Source organism: Felis catus, chromosome D4 (assembly GCF_018350175.1).
Source record: "Felis catus isolate Fca126 chromosome D4, F.catus_Fca126_mat1.0, whole genome shotgun sequence".
NCBI classification, from domain to species: domain Eukaryota; kingdom Metazoa; phylum Chordata; class Mammalia; order Carnivora; family Felidae; genus Felis; species Felis catus.
Genome location: NC_058380.1, coordinates 70923924 through 70939726, shown reverse-complemented (window position 1 = coordinate 70939726; position 15803 = coordinate 70923924). Strand labels below are relative to the sequence as shown.

The 15803-nt window shown below is 40.8% G+C and overlaps 1 protein-coding gene across 4 annotated transcripts in view; it reads left to right on the top strand.

The window, feature by feature from the left end:
* Positions 1-15803, top strand: part of SVEP1 (sushi, von Willebrand factor type A, EGF and pentraxin domain containing 1) — a 351417-nt gene that overhangs the window by 274715 nt on the left and 60899 nt on the right. For all 4 annotated transcript variants that reach the window (XM_045043475.1, XM_023242560.2, XM_011288665.3 and 1 more), the window contains 10 exons: positions 272-447; positions 3748-3872; positions 4930-5053; positions 6273-6443; positions 7440-7613; positions 8625-8744; positions 10143-10319; positions 10546-10630; positions 11514-11705; positions 12652-12819. In XM_045043475.1, the coding sequence (XP_044899410.1) occupies positions 272-447; positions 3748-3872; positions 4930-5053; positions 6273-6443; positions 7440-7613; positions 8625-8744; positions 10143-10319; positions 10546-10630; positions 11514-11705; positions 12652-12819 (1512 nt within the window). The remainder of the gene's footprint in view (positions 1-271; positions 448-3747; positions 3873-4929; positions 5054-6272; positions 6444-7439; positions 7614-8624; positions 8745-10142; positions 10320-10545; positions 10631-11513; positions 11706-12651; positions 12820-15803) is intronic.

Below are 15803 nucleotides of genomic sequence, written 5' to 3'. Positions count from 1 at the left end.
TGTATCAGCTTCTCACATCATCCTAAGACTTCTTCCTACCCCTTCATGTTTAAGAAGCATAAGTTAATTTTCAATGAACTACGATAAAGTATAATTTGTAAACCAAATCTGCCTCAATGAAATATGACTAAATGGAAGAAAAGAAGTAATGTTTTTGCTGGAAGTGCTTAAAGAACAAAAAAAAAAAAAAAAGAAGAAAAATAGCAACATGTCTTACAGATGAGATTACAACATATGACTGATGACTCTATTGCCTGGAATCTTTTCACAGCTGGGTTCTTTATGTGAATGGCAAGGAAAAGATAACAGACTGTCCCTCCGTGAATGATGGAAGTTGGCATCATATTGCAATCACTTGGACAAGTGCTAATGGAGCCTGGAAAGTCTATATCGACGGGAAATTATCTGACGGTGGTGTGGGCCTCTCTGTTGGTTCAGCCATACCTGGTATGTCTTAGCTAAAGGAATGTAATTCTGTTTGACGCCAGACGTGCGGGTGCTTAGATGAACATCAAGTTTGCTGGTTTTGTTGTCCTTGGTTCTACACAAAGGTCAACAATTATCTCTCGATTTCTACTCCCTGATTATCCAGACTGTGAATTATTAGAAGCTTTTCCTAGGTGAGCTGTGGGACTCCCTGTGTAAGAAATGCAACTGGGGACTTAGAGTAAGACTAGCAAGATCCATGCTGAGGTAACAATGGATGGCTACAAAACTGTCTTCCAAGGAGGAGAGGAGTTGCTGGTGTGTTCCATTTGCTTATTTAGTTTCATGATCATGTACGTAGTATACAAGTATATCCAATATATAAACTGGAGCACTGCTAATAGTATCTCTCTTTAATGCCCTTTTTTACGGTGAGCCCAGCATCCTCCTATGCCGCCATCTTCCCAGCAATCCTTTAATGCCCTTTTTCAAATGGAACTCAAACTCTTTTCTAAAAGTACTTTTTAAAAGGTATTCAGAGAGTTTTTGTTTGAAGGAATGCAGAAGTATTAGGTGATACGGGGTTCTCAGTATTGTACAGGGCAATATGCTTGCTCTATCTGGATCCTTCTATGACATATATGAAGAGGAAAGGTTGGAGGTTCCCTGTAGTAAATAAGGAAGAATTAAAAGTGTTTCAACAGGAAGTGGCATTATTATCAGGTGAAGTGGGGTGTTGTTCCCTTTTTGTGTTTAAGTATTCTTACGTTCAACTATCTCTTCTCTGGATAGTGGGATTGCAGGTGGCTTTTATTTTCTTTTTTATTCTCTTCCCATATTTCATAATGAACATGTATTTCCTTTATGGTAAAAAAAAAAAAGGACTTGTATATTTAAAAAAAATAAACCATGATAAAAGAGAGAACGTAGGTTAAAGGAATAGGAGAATAAAACCTGGAAACTGTAATAGTAACCACCCAAGGAGATGGTTGTCTGCCCACATCAATATAAATGAATTTGAGTCCATAAAAATTGCAGAGCTCCAACTGACAGAGCTTAGTGAATAGATGGCTTCAGTTTGGGTGACTAGGTCTATTGAAGAGTCTCTTAGCTGAGAAAAGAATTCTAGGAAGAAGGACAGTTATCAGAGCAGAGGTTAGGAGTGAGGTAAGATTTTATATCTGATTTTAGACATATTGAGTTTGAATTCTAATCACAGGAATACATGCAGCTAAAAACATAGGTTTTTACCATTTTATATCAAATTGACAGAGTTGTTTTTGATGATAGGAGGTGATTGGCAAGGATTCAGCGTGGCAGACTGTTACAGATTGCTGATATGAAAATTGATACAGCCTTTCTGGGAAGCATTTTAGAAACTTTCATCAAGAACCTTAGAGAAACCCTGTGCATACAACCAACAATTCAACTACCAGGAATCAGATTAAAGGAAATAATCAATGATCTGAATAAGTGCTTATGTATCAATATATTTATCTCAGTGAAACTTTAGCACCAAACTTGGAAACAACTCCAGTATCCAATAAGAAATGGTTAATAATTAATTAAGCAAATTAGGAACTGTTGTACATTCATTAAAGCTCATGAAATGAGAGCATGTTGAAGAAGAAAAGCAAGATTCTTTTTTAGCTCAGTGTTGAGCATCCGGCTCTTGATTTTGGCTCAGGTCATGATCTGATGGTTCATGAGTTCAAGCCCTGCATCAGGCTCTGTGCTAACAGCTCAGCGCCTGCTTGAGATGCTCTCTCTCTGCCCCTTTCCCACTCACCCTCTCTCTCAAAAGAAATAAATATACATTTATAAATGAATTAATTAATTAAAAAAGAAGAAAAGCAAGATTCGAACATTGTATATAGTATGATCCTTAGTTATGTGTGTTAAAATCTCTCTCTCCCACACATACAAATATACTAAAAAAATAATAAAAATAAATCCTAGAAGGAAATACACAAAACTGTTGAATGTTTTTTTCTGGGTTAGTAGAATTCCTTATGCTTTATTTTTCCAAATCTCCTTCTGTGCATGTATTAATTTTTAATGATTATTGTCATAAGAAAAGGATATAGTTTGGGAAGCCTTGAAAGGGGGTTCTTCACATACTAATTGGCAGGTGAGTAAGATTAGATGGGGAGATTGTTGAAGGAAGGAGCAAGGAGGCCAGGGGTGGAAGCCTGGGTGCAACAGCACCTTAAGAGGCAGGCAGACAAGAGAGGTGAATGAGCAGAAAGGTTCGAGGAGAACCAGGAGAAGATGCTTTCATGTTCACCAAGTGGAATCAGCCTGGCTCCTGGCAGGAAGGGTAGCACACGCGAGGAGGGTAAACTGACAAGAATTTAAGGAAGGGACTGTTTTCAAAGGCGTGGTCAGGATTCAGAGAAGCAAAACATGACAGTAAAACATCCATGACTAGCAACAATGGAATGGCACAAGAAGTAAACTCGAAGTGGCAAGGAGTGGGAGCTGTTGCCAGAACTTAGGCAAACCTGTGGTGCCGGAGAGAGATCACCCAGCAGAAACTATGACATTCGATAGAGGAAAACAGCCTCCTCCAACCTTTTGCCTGGGACAAAGGCATCCAGGAAAACTAAACTTTTCTCTCATCCCACTTTCTTGCCTGAGCCGGTCCTTCCATTGGCCAGGGATAAACAGAAGCCAGAGGAACAAGGCAGCCAGGTGGTGCCATCAATAGGTGTCAACCTTTGGGGGCACAAAACAGAGATGAGAAGGGTGGCAGGTGTCTCTGGAGGAGCAAACACAGACCATCCAGTGCGTCTAGGAAGGACAGTTCAATAGAATGAAATAAATGTTCAACCGCAACAGATGATACAGTGAAATCACCAGAGGAGAATATTAAAGACTTTCCATCGAGTTTGGTGATTAGGTAGGCCTGGCAAATTGTAGAAGTTACCTTGGAATTGGTGATAGAAATGTAAGCACTGTAGGCTTAAGAAAACAAAGAGCAGCTACTGGAAGCTTCTAGTAATTTCCCGGAAGAAAGGAGGAAAAGCAGGACTTACTGCTGACATAAAATATTGCATGCATATTATGTATATGTGTGGTTCTTAATAGTTAAATATTTGTAAATCTAATATTTAAACCTTCTCTGACTATGTTCGAAGTTGCTTTATATAAAATACTGAATTTTTCCTTGTTGGTAAAACACACAGTAAATGTAGGTAATTTGACTTTTCAATAATTTTCCCTGATATGTTTATACTGGCAGTGCTTTCATTAATTTGGCATTTCAAGACTAACAGACATTAAGGTCAATTTTCCTCCCTATTTCTCTTGTCTCTTTAGGTGGTGGTGCATTAGTGCTTGGGCAAGAGCAAGACAAAAAAGGAGAGGGATTCAACCCAGCTGAGTCTTTTGTGGGCTCCATAAGCCAGCTGAACCTCTGGGACTATGTCCTGTCTCCACAGCAGGTCAATTCCATTTTCAGTGTATGACAGTAATGAGATACAAAGGTACAAACCTAGTACAACTGTGAACAGACTAATGATGCCATATCTTATTGCAACCTCTGGGTTTTCAAACTTGACCACCGAGATCATTTGATGCTACTACGGTCGTAGACTAAGCCAGGCGGAGGTTATCTACAGTGACTTTCAGCGAATCCCCTTTTCGGTTTCTCGGTGATGTTTTTAAGTTTTATTAGACATGATTATTTTATGATGCCTTGTAATTTCAGAACTGTAGGGACACCCCCTGGTGGTCTAGCGGTCAGGATTCGGCGCTTTCAAAACTGTAGAGAATACTGCTTCAAATTCCTCTGTTGCAGAAATTGAGGGTTGGCACAAGATCATGCATAGAGATTAACAGATGAGCTAGTGGTTAAAGACAGTCTGGAGTCCAAAAGCCTGGGTTCAAATCCCAGTTCTACCACAGACGTGTAGTGATTATTTTGAACGTGTTACCCCATCTCTCTGAGCTTCAGTTTTCCATATCTGTGAAAGATGAGCAAGCAAGCTTCTGTTTCCTTATCTGTGAAAGATGAGCGAATAGCATAGTACCTAGTAGAGTTTCGGCAGGATCGAACACAACACGGCATATACAGTCGTGGTCTTGTTTGGCACAGAGCAAGGGCTTCATAAATGTCTGCCCTTATTACAGTGGCAGAACTTGCCTAGACCTCAGTTTACCCGCCTGTCAATCAGAGACAGAAAACAGGAGGATGAGGAATGGGGAACCTCTACAACACTTCCACAAACTGTAAAGCTTTACACGAGAAATTCTATGTGTAGAATTTCAGGATTTCTGGCAACTGACGTATTTGGGAGAAGGAATGATGGGGTGGAGGAGAGAGAGGGAGGGAAGAGGCTTACCTGTTACCCCTGAAATCATACTGTACAAAAGCCTCCTTCCCTTTACCCTCCCCGCTAAAATCTGTGAATGTTTTCAGCAGGACTAAATTAAGACATAATAACTCTGTCACATTGAGACAAGTAAGGTTGATCTAAAGACGTGTGTTTAAACTTTCAGGTGAAGTCACTGGCAACCTCATGCCCAGAGGAACTCCGTAAAGGAAATGTGTTAGCCTGGGCTGATTTCCTGTCTGGAATTGTGGGGAAAGTGAAGATCGATTCCAAGAGCATATTCTGTTCTGGTTAGAATTTCTTTCTTCTCTAGACTGCCATCCCTTGACCACTCCCGAGACTTTATGGCAAAAGGAGACAATTCAAAATTCCATGTTGGTCAAATAGTATGTGCCTGTCAGTCTGTTGTTTAACTACGAATTCGTCTTCACTCTAACCTTTATCCAAAGGATTCATTTTTTAATTCTTAAATACATGCTGTATAAGACAGTACGAAATTCATCATGGAGGAAACTTGGACAATGGTAAAAGAAGATGAGGAAAATAGGACGAGAGGAGGGATACAGTTAATTTTTGAAATGCCACCAAAGTCCTGTCCTCCTGTTTGAGATGGGGTACTCTCTTGACTCCATACTTCCTAGCAGCCTACTTTACAAGGAGTAAAGCAACGGACATTATAACCCATACACTGAACAATCAAAGTCTCAATGATTGTAAAATTCAGTGTATGTAAAGAAGTTCCTAAAGATGACCTAGAATTGGGGCACCTGGGTGGCTCAGTTGGTTAAGTGTCCGACTTCAGCTCAGGTCATGATTTCACAGTTTGTGGGTTTCGGCCCCATGTCGGGCACTGTGCTAATCGCTCAGAGCCTGCAGCCTGCTTCAGATTCTGTGCCTCCCTCTCTGTGCCCCTCCCCTGCTCGCTCTCTCTCTCTCTCTCTCTCTCTCTCTCTCAAAAATAAACATTAAAGAAAAGATGTCCTAGAATTTGTGGGTTTTGATAGATTTCATTAATATTCCTAAAATACCACTTCTTCCTTTCAAAAAAAATACTCAGTGGGGAGCCTGGGTAGCTCAGTTGGTTAACGTCCGACTTCTGCTCAGGTCAAGATCTCACAGTCCATGAGTTTGAGCCCCGTGTCAGGCTCTGTGCTGGCAGCTCAGAGCCTGGAGCCTGCTTTGGATTCTGTGTCTCCCTCTCTCTCTGCCCCTCTCCCACTCTCTTTCTCTCTTCCCTCTCTCTTTCTCTCTCTCTCTCTCTCAAAAATAAACATTAAAATTTTTTTTTAAAAAATGTTCAGCTGACCTCTGCTGAAAGAGGAAAAGTGGTTGACTCAAATAGTTTTTTTGAGTAAATTTGCTTGCCAGTGATCTGGTCACGTGTTACCTTGTTTTAGTGTCAGTGGAGTGGCCTTTGGATGCTGCACAACGCAGGATTTGAAACTCTTGACCTAGCGATGCTGTTACAATGTCGCTGACGAGCTCTGGGCCTCTGTTCTTTGCCCTCAGATTGCCCATCTTTAGAAGGAACGGTACCTCATCTGCGAACTGTATCAACAGACTTAAAGCCAGGCTCCAAAATCAGTCTGTTCTGTGATCCAGGCTTCCAGATGGTCGGGAACCCTGTGCAGTACTGTCTGAATCAAGGACAATGGACACAACCACTCCCCCACTGTGAACGTGAGCTGCCTTTGTTGAAGGCATTTCAGTAGCTCTTGAAAGATGTTGGACCATAAGAAATGTTTCAGGAATGCTGCATAAAAGCCTGGTGCACCACAGTAGCAAATACAGCAAATGTTCATTGAATAGTTCCTTCGTGTAACCAACTGTGCTGGCCACCATGAGGGAAATGGGTGGAAATGAGGGAAATCCAAAGAGACACCCACCTGTGGCTGTACCCCAGGTGCAGCAGGGAACTGGTTGGGAGGGAAAGACAGATCTGCGACCTGGAGTCCAAAGGGGGACTGGTTATGGCTGGGTGGGAAATAGGAAAAGATCCCTTGAGTTGGGTGCGTCCATTCATTTCTTTATTCAGCAATTTTAAAGCACCTACCATGTGCTAGACACAGGTCTATGTTCTAGGGATGCAGCATTGGAAGAAAGTCTCTTTCATGGAGTTTACATTGGAGTAGGAGAGACAGAAAATAACAAGTATTTTTTAAGTTATAATAAATAAGAAAAACAAGGGCCAAAAGTAAGGACTATGGAAAAAAATGAAGCAAGGCAGGGAAATACAAAGTGAGGGATTGGGTGGAGGCAGACTGCTGTTTTAGGTAGGGTGATCAGCAAAGTTTCTCCATAGCATCTATTCTCACTGACTTACATATTTATCTGTGGCTTGTTTCTCTACTCCCACTAGATAGTAAGCTCCACAGGGCAGGAGTTTATCTCCGGTTCGTTACTGCAACGTTAGCGCCTCTGGCAGTGTCTAGTAGGACCTTTGTGAATATTTCTTCCTAACGAATGAAGTGCATGCCCACTCTGAGCCAGAGAGCACGCTAGATGCCGAGGACATGGGCATGTCTACTGCCTGCTCCCCCTCCTAGCAGACTCTCCGTCTATGTTTGTGTGCAATGAAAAAGTCATGCTTAACTGAACTACTAGTTTAATATAAACAAAATGTCCTTTGAGCATGTTTCTCCTAACGTAGTTCTGTTCTTCCTGGTCACGTGGCAGGCATTAGCTGTGGGGTGCCACCCCCTTTGGAGAATGGCTTTTATTCAGCCGAGGACTTCCATGCTGGCAGCACAGTGACCTACCAGTGCAACAATGGCTACTATTTGTTGGGTGATTCGAGGATGTTCTGTACAGATAATGGGAGCTGGAATGGCATTTCACCATCATGCCTTGGTGAGATAAATCTTGGCAAGTACTGTGTGCGTTTATTCCAGCTCCATGAGAGACAGTCACCCCAAATCCCTGAGGCTCTCTTGTGACATTCCTTTGTTAACTTCATCTCATCCCAAGACACCCTGGACAAGCCATAGTGACCAAGCAACTGTCCCTACAGGTGCCAAAAATGTTTTAAATTGTTACCAGGCTCAACATCAAGACTATTTTTATCTCTCTGTTCTTCTACTTACCTACCTACAAACTGGGGAAATAGGTTTTTTTACTGTATGTAATTAACATACAGTGCAATATTGGTTTCAGGAGTAGAATTCAGTGATTCATCACTTACATACAACACCCAGTGCTCATCCCAACAAGTGCCCTCCTTAGTACCCATCACCCATCTAGCCCACCCCCCACCCACCTCCCTCCATCAACCCGTAGTTTGTTCTCTATCATTAAGTGTCTCTTGGGGTTTGTTTCCCTCTCTTCTCTTTTTCCCCCTTCCCATATACCCATCATTTTTGTTTCTTAAATTCCATATATGAGTGAAATAATATGGTATTTGTCTTTCTCTGATTGACTTATTTCACTTAGCATACTGCATTCTAGCTCCGTCCATGTCATTGCAAATGGCAAGATTTCATTCTGATGGCTGAGTGATATCCCATTGTATATATAAACCACTTCTTTATCCATTTATCAGTTGATAGACATCTGGGCCTTCCCCAGTTTGACTGTTGTTGATAATGCTGCTATCAATGTTGAGGTGCATGTACCCCTTCAAATCTGTATTTTTGTATCCTCTGGGGAAATACCTAATAGTGCAATTGCTGGATTGTAGAGTAGTTCGGAAATCGTAGCTTTGATTGCGTAACTGCAATGTGATCATTATTACTATATTTAAATTTTATGAAAATATATACAGTGTTATATGTTAAGCGATATGTAATGATTTAAATATAAAAAATGCTTAATACATAAGAAAAATCAATCAACTTCACTACCTGTAAGCTGTCTTCATTTTAGATGTCGATGAATGTGCAGTTGGGTCAGATTGTAGTGAGTATGCTTCCTGCCTGAATACAAATGGATCCTACATTTGCTCCTGTATCCCACCCTACACAGGAGATGGCAAAAACTGTGCAGGTAACTAGTACGTGTGTAATTGGGAAGATTATTAATTTTTTATGTTTTTTAAAAACACAACACTATTTTCAAGTTCAAAGGACAGGTGGAGAAGATAAACCATCTTTGAAAAGACACATAAGTAACGACTAAAGGAGCTTTACCTTAGCACTGTGCTATGCCCAGCTTCCCAGTCTCTGAAAAACAAAAGCCAACTATATCACCAGAATATTGAAGCAATATCTGCATAGTATGAGAATAATAGAGGGGATTTAGAACTATAATCTGGCCTCTAAAGCCTCAATCGTAGCAAAGAAGATACTTTGCCATCAGTATCTTTCCTCTGCCTCAGCCACACAGAATTATATTGTTGAAAAAAAGGGACATCTTGCCTTATCACATCTCTGTATTTTGTGGTAACTTTGATAAAACGAGCCCATCCCTCAACCCACTGATGTCTTTCTGCATTTATTGAGAGAAAGCAACTCCCAGAAAATAGTAAAACAGGAAGTGAAGAGGAATTCTCAAAATCAAGTCTTATAATGGCGTTTACTTTCTCAGAGGCTTTAAAGTCCTTGACTTACATAGCCATAATGACCTTTAGAAAGATTGAATCAATGTATCTTCCCCTTTTGAGAATTTGAGTATTATATTTACTCCTATCCAACTCTAGCCTCAAATATCCCTTTAACTTATTTCTCTCCCTAGAAGAGGTGACCAACCTCAAATCTGTATGTAGGAGGGGTCTCTGACCCATAGCCTGTTTGGAAAGGGAGTTTGAGAACTTTCCTCAAATATGCTTAGGTATTGCCTTTACATCAGTTTGAGAGAAAGTCAGTTGCGCTTAAAAAGTAGGTATGAGGTTGGGCGAGGTAGGAGGAGCTAACGTTCTTCTAATAAATGCCCTGGTACCACCGCTACTTCCCCAACAAACAACTCCCTTTGCAGCCAGATCAATTTTGTATATTTTTGTTAGTCACTGATGTTCCAAAATATTGTTGTTTAAATGACTATTAAACATATGTTCTGTGGGTTTGCCTGGGTGGCTCAGTTGGTTGAGCGTCCAACTCTTGATTACGGCTCAGGTCATGATTCCAGGGTTGTGGGATCAAGCCCCGCATTGGGCTCCATGTGGGGCCTGCTTAAGAATCTTTCTCTCTCCCTCTGCCCCTCCCCCATTCGCTTATTAGCTCTCTCTCTTTCTCTTTCTCTCTGTCTCTCTCTCTGAAAAAACAAAAACAAAAACGTTCTGGTCTAATGTCCAGCATATCCCACACCTCCATGCATCTCCCTTCAAAAGTTTTTTTCCAAAAAATTTAACTGGTACTTTAATGGTAGTGAAACTCTTTTGCTGTGAGACCTTGCATGGTTGTGTGAACACCACTTATTTCCCCACAAAAACTTGTTCTTCCTTTCAAGAACCTATAAAATGTAAGGCTCCGGGAGATCCAGAAAATGGCCACTCTTATGGTGAGACTTATACAGTGGGCGCCGAAGTCACATTCTCGTGTGAGGAAGGATATCAGCTGATGGGAGTGACCAAAATCACATGTCTGGGGTCTGGAGAATGGAGTCATCTGATACCATACTGTGAAGGTATGTGTAGTAAATTCACCATGTTTGTGGCATTGGGCAGCACTAGAGATTTAAAGTGTAGAAATGTCACGTGTTAAGTGTATCAATATTCTTCGTATTTAAAGCCCAACGATTAGGTTCATCTTTAAACGTGACAAGATAACCTAGAGCTGCCCTGGAGCTTTTAGAGATTTTTGTACACACTAGCAAAGAAAAACAGTACCTTCTTTGTTTTTCCACCTTTAAGCTGTTTCCTGTGGTGTACCAGCTATTCCAGAAAACGGAGGCTTTGATGGCTCAGCATTTACCTATGGCAGTAAAGTAACATATCAGTAAGTGCGTAAGATTAAAACTACATTGTAGGGGGCACCTGGGTGGCTCAATCAGTTGAGTGTCCGACTTTGGCCCAGGTCTTGATCTTGCAGTTCATGAGTTTGAGCCCTGTGTCAGACTCTGTGCTGACAGCTCAGAGCCTGGAGCCTGCTTCAGATTCTGTGTCATCTCCTCTCTGCCCCTCCCGTGCTTATGCTCTGTCTCACTCTCTCTCTCTCTCTCAAAAATAAATAAACACTAAAAAATTTTGTTTAAACTACATCGTATACATTGTTGATGACATGCTGGCTGTGATATAATGCTGAAAGAAAGGGAGAAGAAGAATCCCAGAAGATGTTTTTGAATTAATATGGAATTAATTTAATTATGTCTAGTATGAAGAAATCTAATATAATAACCTAATGGGTAGTCCTATCTAGAATCCTTAAATCCCTTGACCAGTCACCTATTCTTGTCCCCAGCATCTCCTTGAGGTGTTCTGAGAATGGATGTCATAGAGGAAGGCCATGCAAGCTGATGAATATTCTTGGTTATAAGCTGGAGTTTTGTCTCCAGACCCAATATCTCAGGCACTTGTGCTAAACCAGACCATTCTCAAATTAGGAATTGTCTGTTTGCAGCTACTAATCCATGGCACAAACTGGAGGCAAGCCAAATTCTTTATTTTTCTACTTACCACTCAGCAGGGTCCCTGGGGGAAGATGTACAATATTCAACCTTAAAAAAAAATAATTTCAAAGCATTATTTCAGTAGGAAAAAAAAAGAACTCCTCCAATAAATCGTAAAGTGTAAATCCTCAATATTTTTAAAGGTTCTGGTGCTCATAAAATGATGCAAAATAAAGCAAAGTATATTCAGTAATTTTCCTTTATCTTCTTTAGGTGTAATAAAGGATATACTCTGGATGGTGCTAGAGAATCATCCTGTCTTGCTAGCGGTTCTTGGAGTCATTCTCTTCCTGTGTGTGAACTGGTCAAGTGTTCTAGCCCCGAAAACATAAATAATGGGAAATATATTTTGAGCGGGCTTACCTACCTTTCTACTGCGTCATATTCATGTGAGAGTGGATACAGGTAAAGTCCATAGACACCAGCCAAGCTGCCTATAATACCCTGTTACTCGTTATTCACTCAGTAGATTTCATTTGTATATGACTAGCTGACTTTAAATACAAATTTCTAAATGTAAAAGATCGTCTCAAATTTGTATGCTTCCTGAAGACTAGTTTATAGTGCTAGGAATGCCTAGAAAAATACTCCACCTAACTTTGACTCTGGGAGCTCTAGGTCAGTTACTATAAGCATTCAGTCATTAAACATAAAAGCAAAAAGCGTTTGCGAAGCAAAACACAATATCTGGATTTTGGGGGGGGGGGGGTGGTAAATAACTTACCACGCTTATACTCAACATTGCATGGAATGTTCCAAAAAACATGTCAAGGTAAGGGCCCGGGTTCTTAATACTGTAAGAGGCTGGTTTGATTAATGGTGTGTGAGGGGATGTATGTGCGTATATTCAAACAGAAGGGACGATAGACAGAGGTTGTAGTCATAAACTTGGCCAGCAGGATCTGAAGTGAAACATATCCAGTGACCAGAAAGTAGAATGATACAGTCAGAATCAGGTTGGCAAGCAAAGGTGGGTAAGCCACGCCCTTGGGATGTAAGGTTTGTAAATCAAAGGAAGACCAGAGGTCAGAGTCGTGAGCAACGCACGGTCAGGTGCCCAGGCTCATACCCGTTGACTTCAGTTACCATGACTTCCTGAGTGTCTGCCTCAGTTACTGCTGGATCCCAACCAGCCCATTAACCCCTTCTCATCCCGGTAACCTATTTGTGAGGTCTGGAGTGCCCTACGCCACCACCAGTGAGCACATTTTATTTTGCAGCTGACACCCTAAGCCCATTCATTATTATAAACACCCTGGAGCCTGCTCGGGTTTCCCCTGCTTTTATGTAATCCTCTCCATAGCAGTGAATTATTAGCCAATGAAAGAGGTGGCATCATTCTTTCCTGTAGCTTACAGGGCCCTTCTGTCATTGAATGCTCGGCATCAGGCAGCTGGGACAGAGCGCCACCTACCTGCCATCTTGTCGTCTGTGGAGAGCCGCCGGCAATCAAAGATGCTGTCATCACTGGGAGCAACTTCACTTTTGGGAACACTGTCACTTACACTTGCAAAGAAGGGTGAGTAACCCTATGAGGGAAAGAAACACTGGGAGCCTCGAGGGAGCGGACGCACCCCCAACTGTGGAGATGGGCTTCATTGGACACTAAATTAAATTTCTTGGCAGCCAAAGCCACAGAGAGTTTTATGCTCTTGTTTCCTGACAGCAGAAAGGGAGCATATTCTCCTGTGGGAACAGTGTTTTCCTGGAATTAGAGTAATTTATCAAATTAGGCCTTGAATAATGGATATTGGGCAGCGCAGTGGAAAATATCTTTATACCTTTCTTAGAGATGAGAAAAACACATTTAAATAGGCAGTTGCATATTTATCTTCTGCAAACCTGAAGGCAAGACTTTAAGTCACAACATAAAGGTGACATGTCCACAGGGACAAAAGATAATAGAGTTCAGGTTTTTATATTTTTAATGATCTCGTATCATTCGGAGATAAATTTTGAAAAACGAGGAAGCAGGTTACAAAGAGCTTTCACACTCACTGTTTCATATGATCCTCCCAAAACTGTGGAAGTGCAGAGAAAGGGGGGGGGCTCACTCTGGGAGGGTGGTCTGCTTAAGATCTCAGGCAGGCAACAAGCAAGTGAAGGAGAATCCTGGCTCCTCTGACATGCATTTCATTGCTTGCTTCCCCCCCTTGCTTCTTCAAGAAATATTTTCACCATTAAGAGTGCTTTCACGCTCCAGATTTACAGCAGGTGTTTTTCACACAGTTGGAAGCAGCAACAGCAGAAGAGTTGCTGCTTTCTGGATTTGCATCTCGGCTCTGTCATTCACTGTGTGGCTTTGGGGAAAAGCTCTGGGCTTCGATTGTCCTACATAAAAATAATCTCATTAAAGGCTCACACTTCTTATGGATACTGTGAGGAATAAAATGGTATCATGCCTAGCCTAATCAGAAAAAAACAACAAAAAAGGGTCACCTGGATGGTTCAGCTGGTTAGGCATCCGACTTGGGCTCAGGTCATGATCTGTCTGTGGGTTCGAGCCCCATGTCAGGCTCTGTGCTGACAGCTCAGAACCTGGAGCCTGCTTCAGATTCTGTGTCTCCCTCTCTCTGCCCTTCCCCTGCTCACACTCTGTCTCAAAATAAAAAATAAACATTAAAAAAATTTCAATTAAAAGAAAAAAAAAACTTATTCAACAAACCTTGCCATTATTATGACTGGCGCACAAATGACAGTGAAGTTTCTATTCTACCGTAGAAGCTGAAGTTCATTTCACCTGGGTTGAAGACAGTCCCGGGAATACAGGACTGCCAGCAGGTGGCGACAATATTCTTTTTGCAAAAAGCTCCTGAGAGTCAAACACTTGAATAGCCGATAGAGATCCCAAACCTGGACACCTTCTTAAGTAAAAAATATATTTTAAAAAATTACCCAAAAATAGGGATGCCTGGGTGGCTCACTCAGTTAAGCGCCGGACTTTAGCTCAGGTCATGATCTCACAGTTCGTGAGTTTGAGCCCTACATTGGGCTCTGTGCTGACAGCTCAGAGCCTGGAGACTGCTTTGAATTCTGCCTCTCTTTCTCTCTCTCTCTGTCTCTCTTTCTCTCTCTCTGCCCCTCCTCCATTCACGCTCTGTCTCTGTCTCTCTAAAAAATAATAAATAAACATCAAAAAAATTTAATTACCCAAAGGTAAATGGTAGTAGTTACTGTATTTCTTCCCAGAATTTTGTCTACAAATATTTTTCAATATTAAAGATCACTCTATATATGCAAATTAACATTTTTCTTCTTTTCTTTACGAATAATTCACCTAAAATATGTCACAAGAGTTCTGAGTCTGCCTAATGTTAAGTCTATATATTATACAAAAGGATTTTATTAAAAGTACTATAGGCAGTAATAAAAATTACAACAAATCCATACATTCATAGAAGGTTTACATTCCTCAGAGGACTTTCACATGAATTATCTCATGTGCCCCCTTCTACAACAATGAAAGTTTGGCAGAATAAATAGTATTCCAGCTTTATAGTTAAAACATGAAGGTATTGGGCCACATTATCTTACCTATTCCTCCTGGTTTAGGCAAGTGGACACTCTGTGGGAGATTTCATCCCATTGAAAAGATGGAAACCGAATCTACCCACCTAAATTGCATAGCTGTTAGAAGGCCTGAGAATAGTTTTAAGAAAGTGCTTTAAACATGCATGAAGTGCTATGTGTAAAAATGGCTGTTTTATTTTCTCTGTCACCATTATTGCTGTATACAGTGATAACATTTTAATAATTTAGGGGGCAACTATTTTAAATAGTTAATCAAATTAATAGAAAGTACCTACAGTCACAAATCACTGCCCATCTACATTTTGTTCTAAATGAAAAACATCAAAAACTATTAAGAGATAGTTTTTTTTTTTCTGAAAGCAAAAGTGTAGGCGAGAGGAAGAACATTGATGCCCCTTTGCATACCCTCACTCCTCTTTGGGATGCTACAGGGAGGGCCAGATAGAAAGAAAGCCTTTGTACTCCTCTTTTGTCTGGCCAAATGGCCAATGAGACATTTGAAATATACAGAAAACCACAAAAAGTCATTAATCTCTATTTAAAGTTACTGGGCACCCATTCTTGAGAGACAAGTACATATTAATTTTTTTGCCATACTTATAATAGCTTTCTTTTCATGAAAGAAATACAGTATGAAGTAAAAATAATACAGCAAAGTACCTCAAATGTAATGAGAAGCCATCCTCGTCACTTTCCCATTCTCCCCGAAGTAACAAATGTTCATTTTCCCCTTATTCCATATGTATGTCTCCATAAACAATGTTCTATTGATTTATGTCTTTCAATTTCTGAATATGACTCTTAGTACTCTTAAGTGTCTTTTTGAAGCTTGAGTTTTGCTTACCACGTGTTTTACACTCTTCTCTATTGATATGTGTAAGTTAACAGAATTCATCTTGACTACTATAAGGTATTCCCTTGGAAGAATGAACTATCTGTAAGTCACCCGTTTCTCTACTGGTAGAAGGTTGA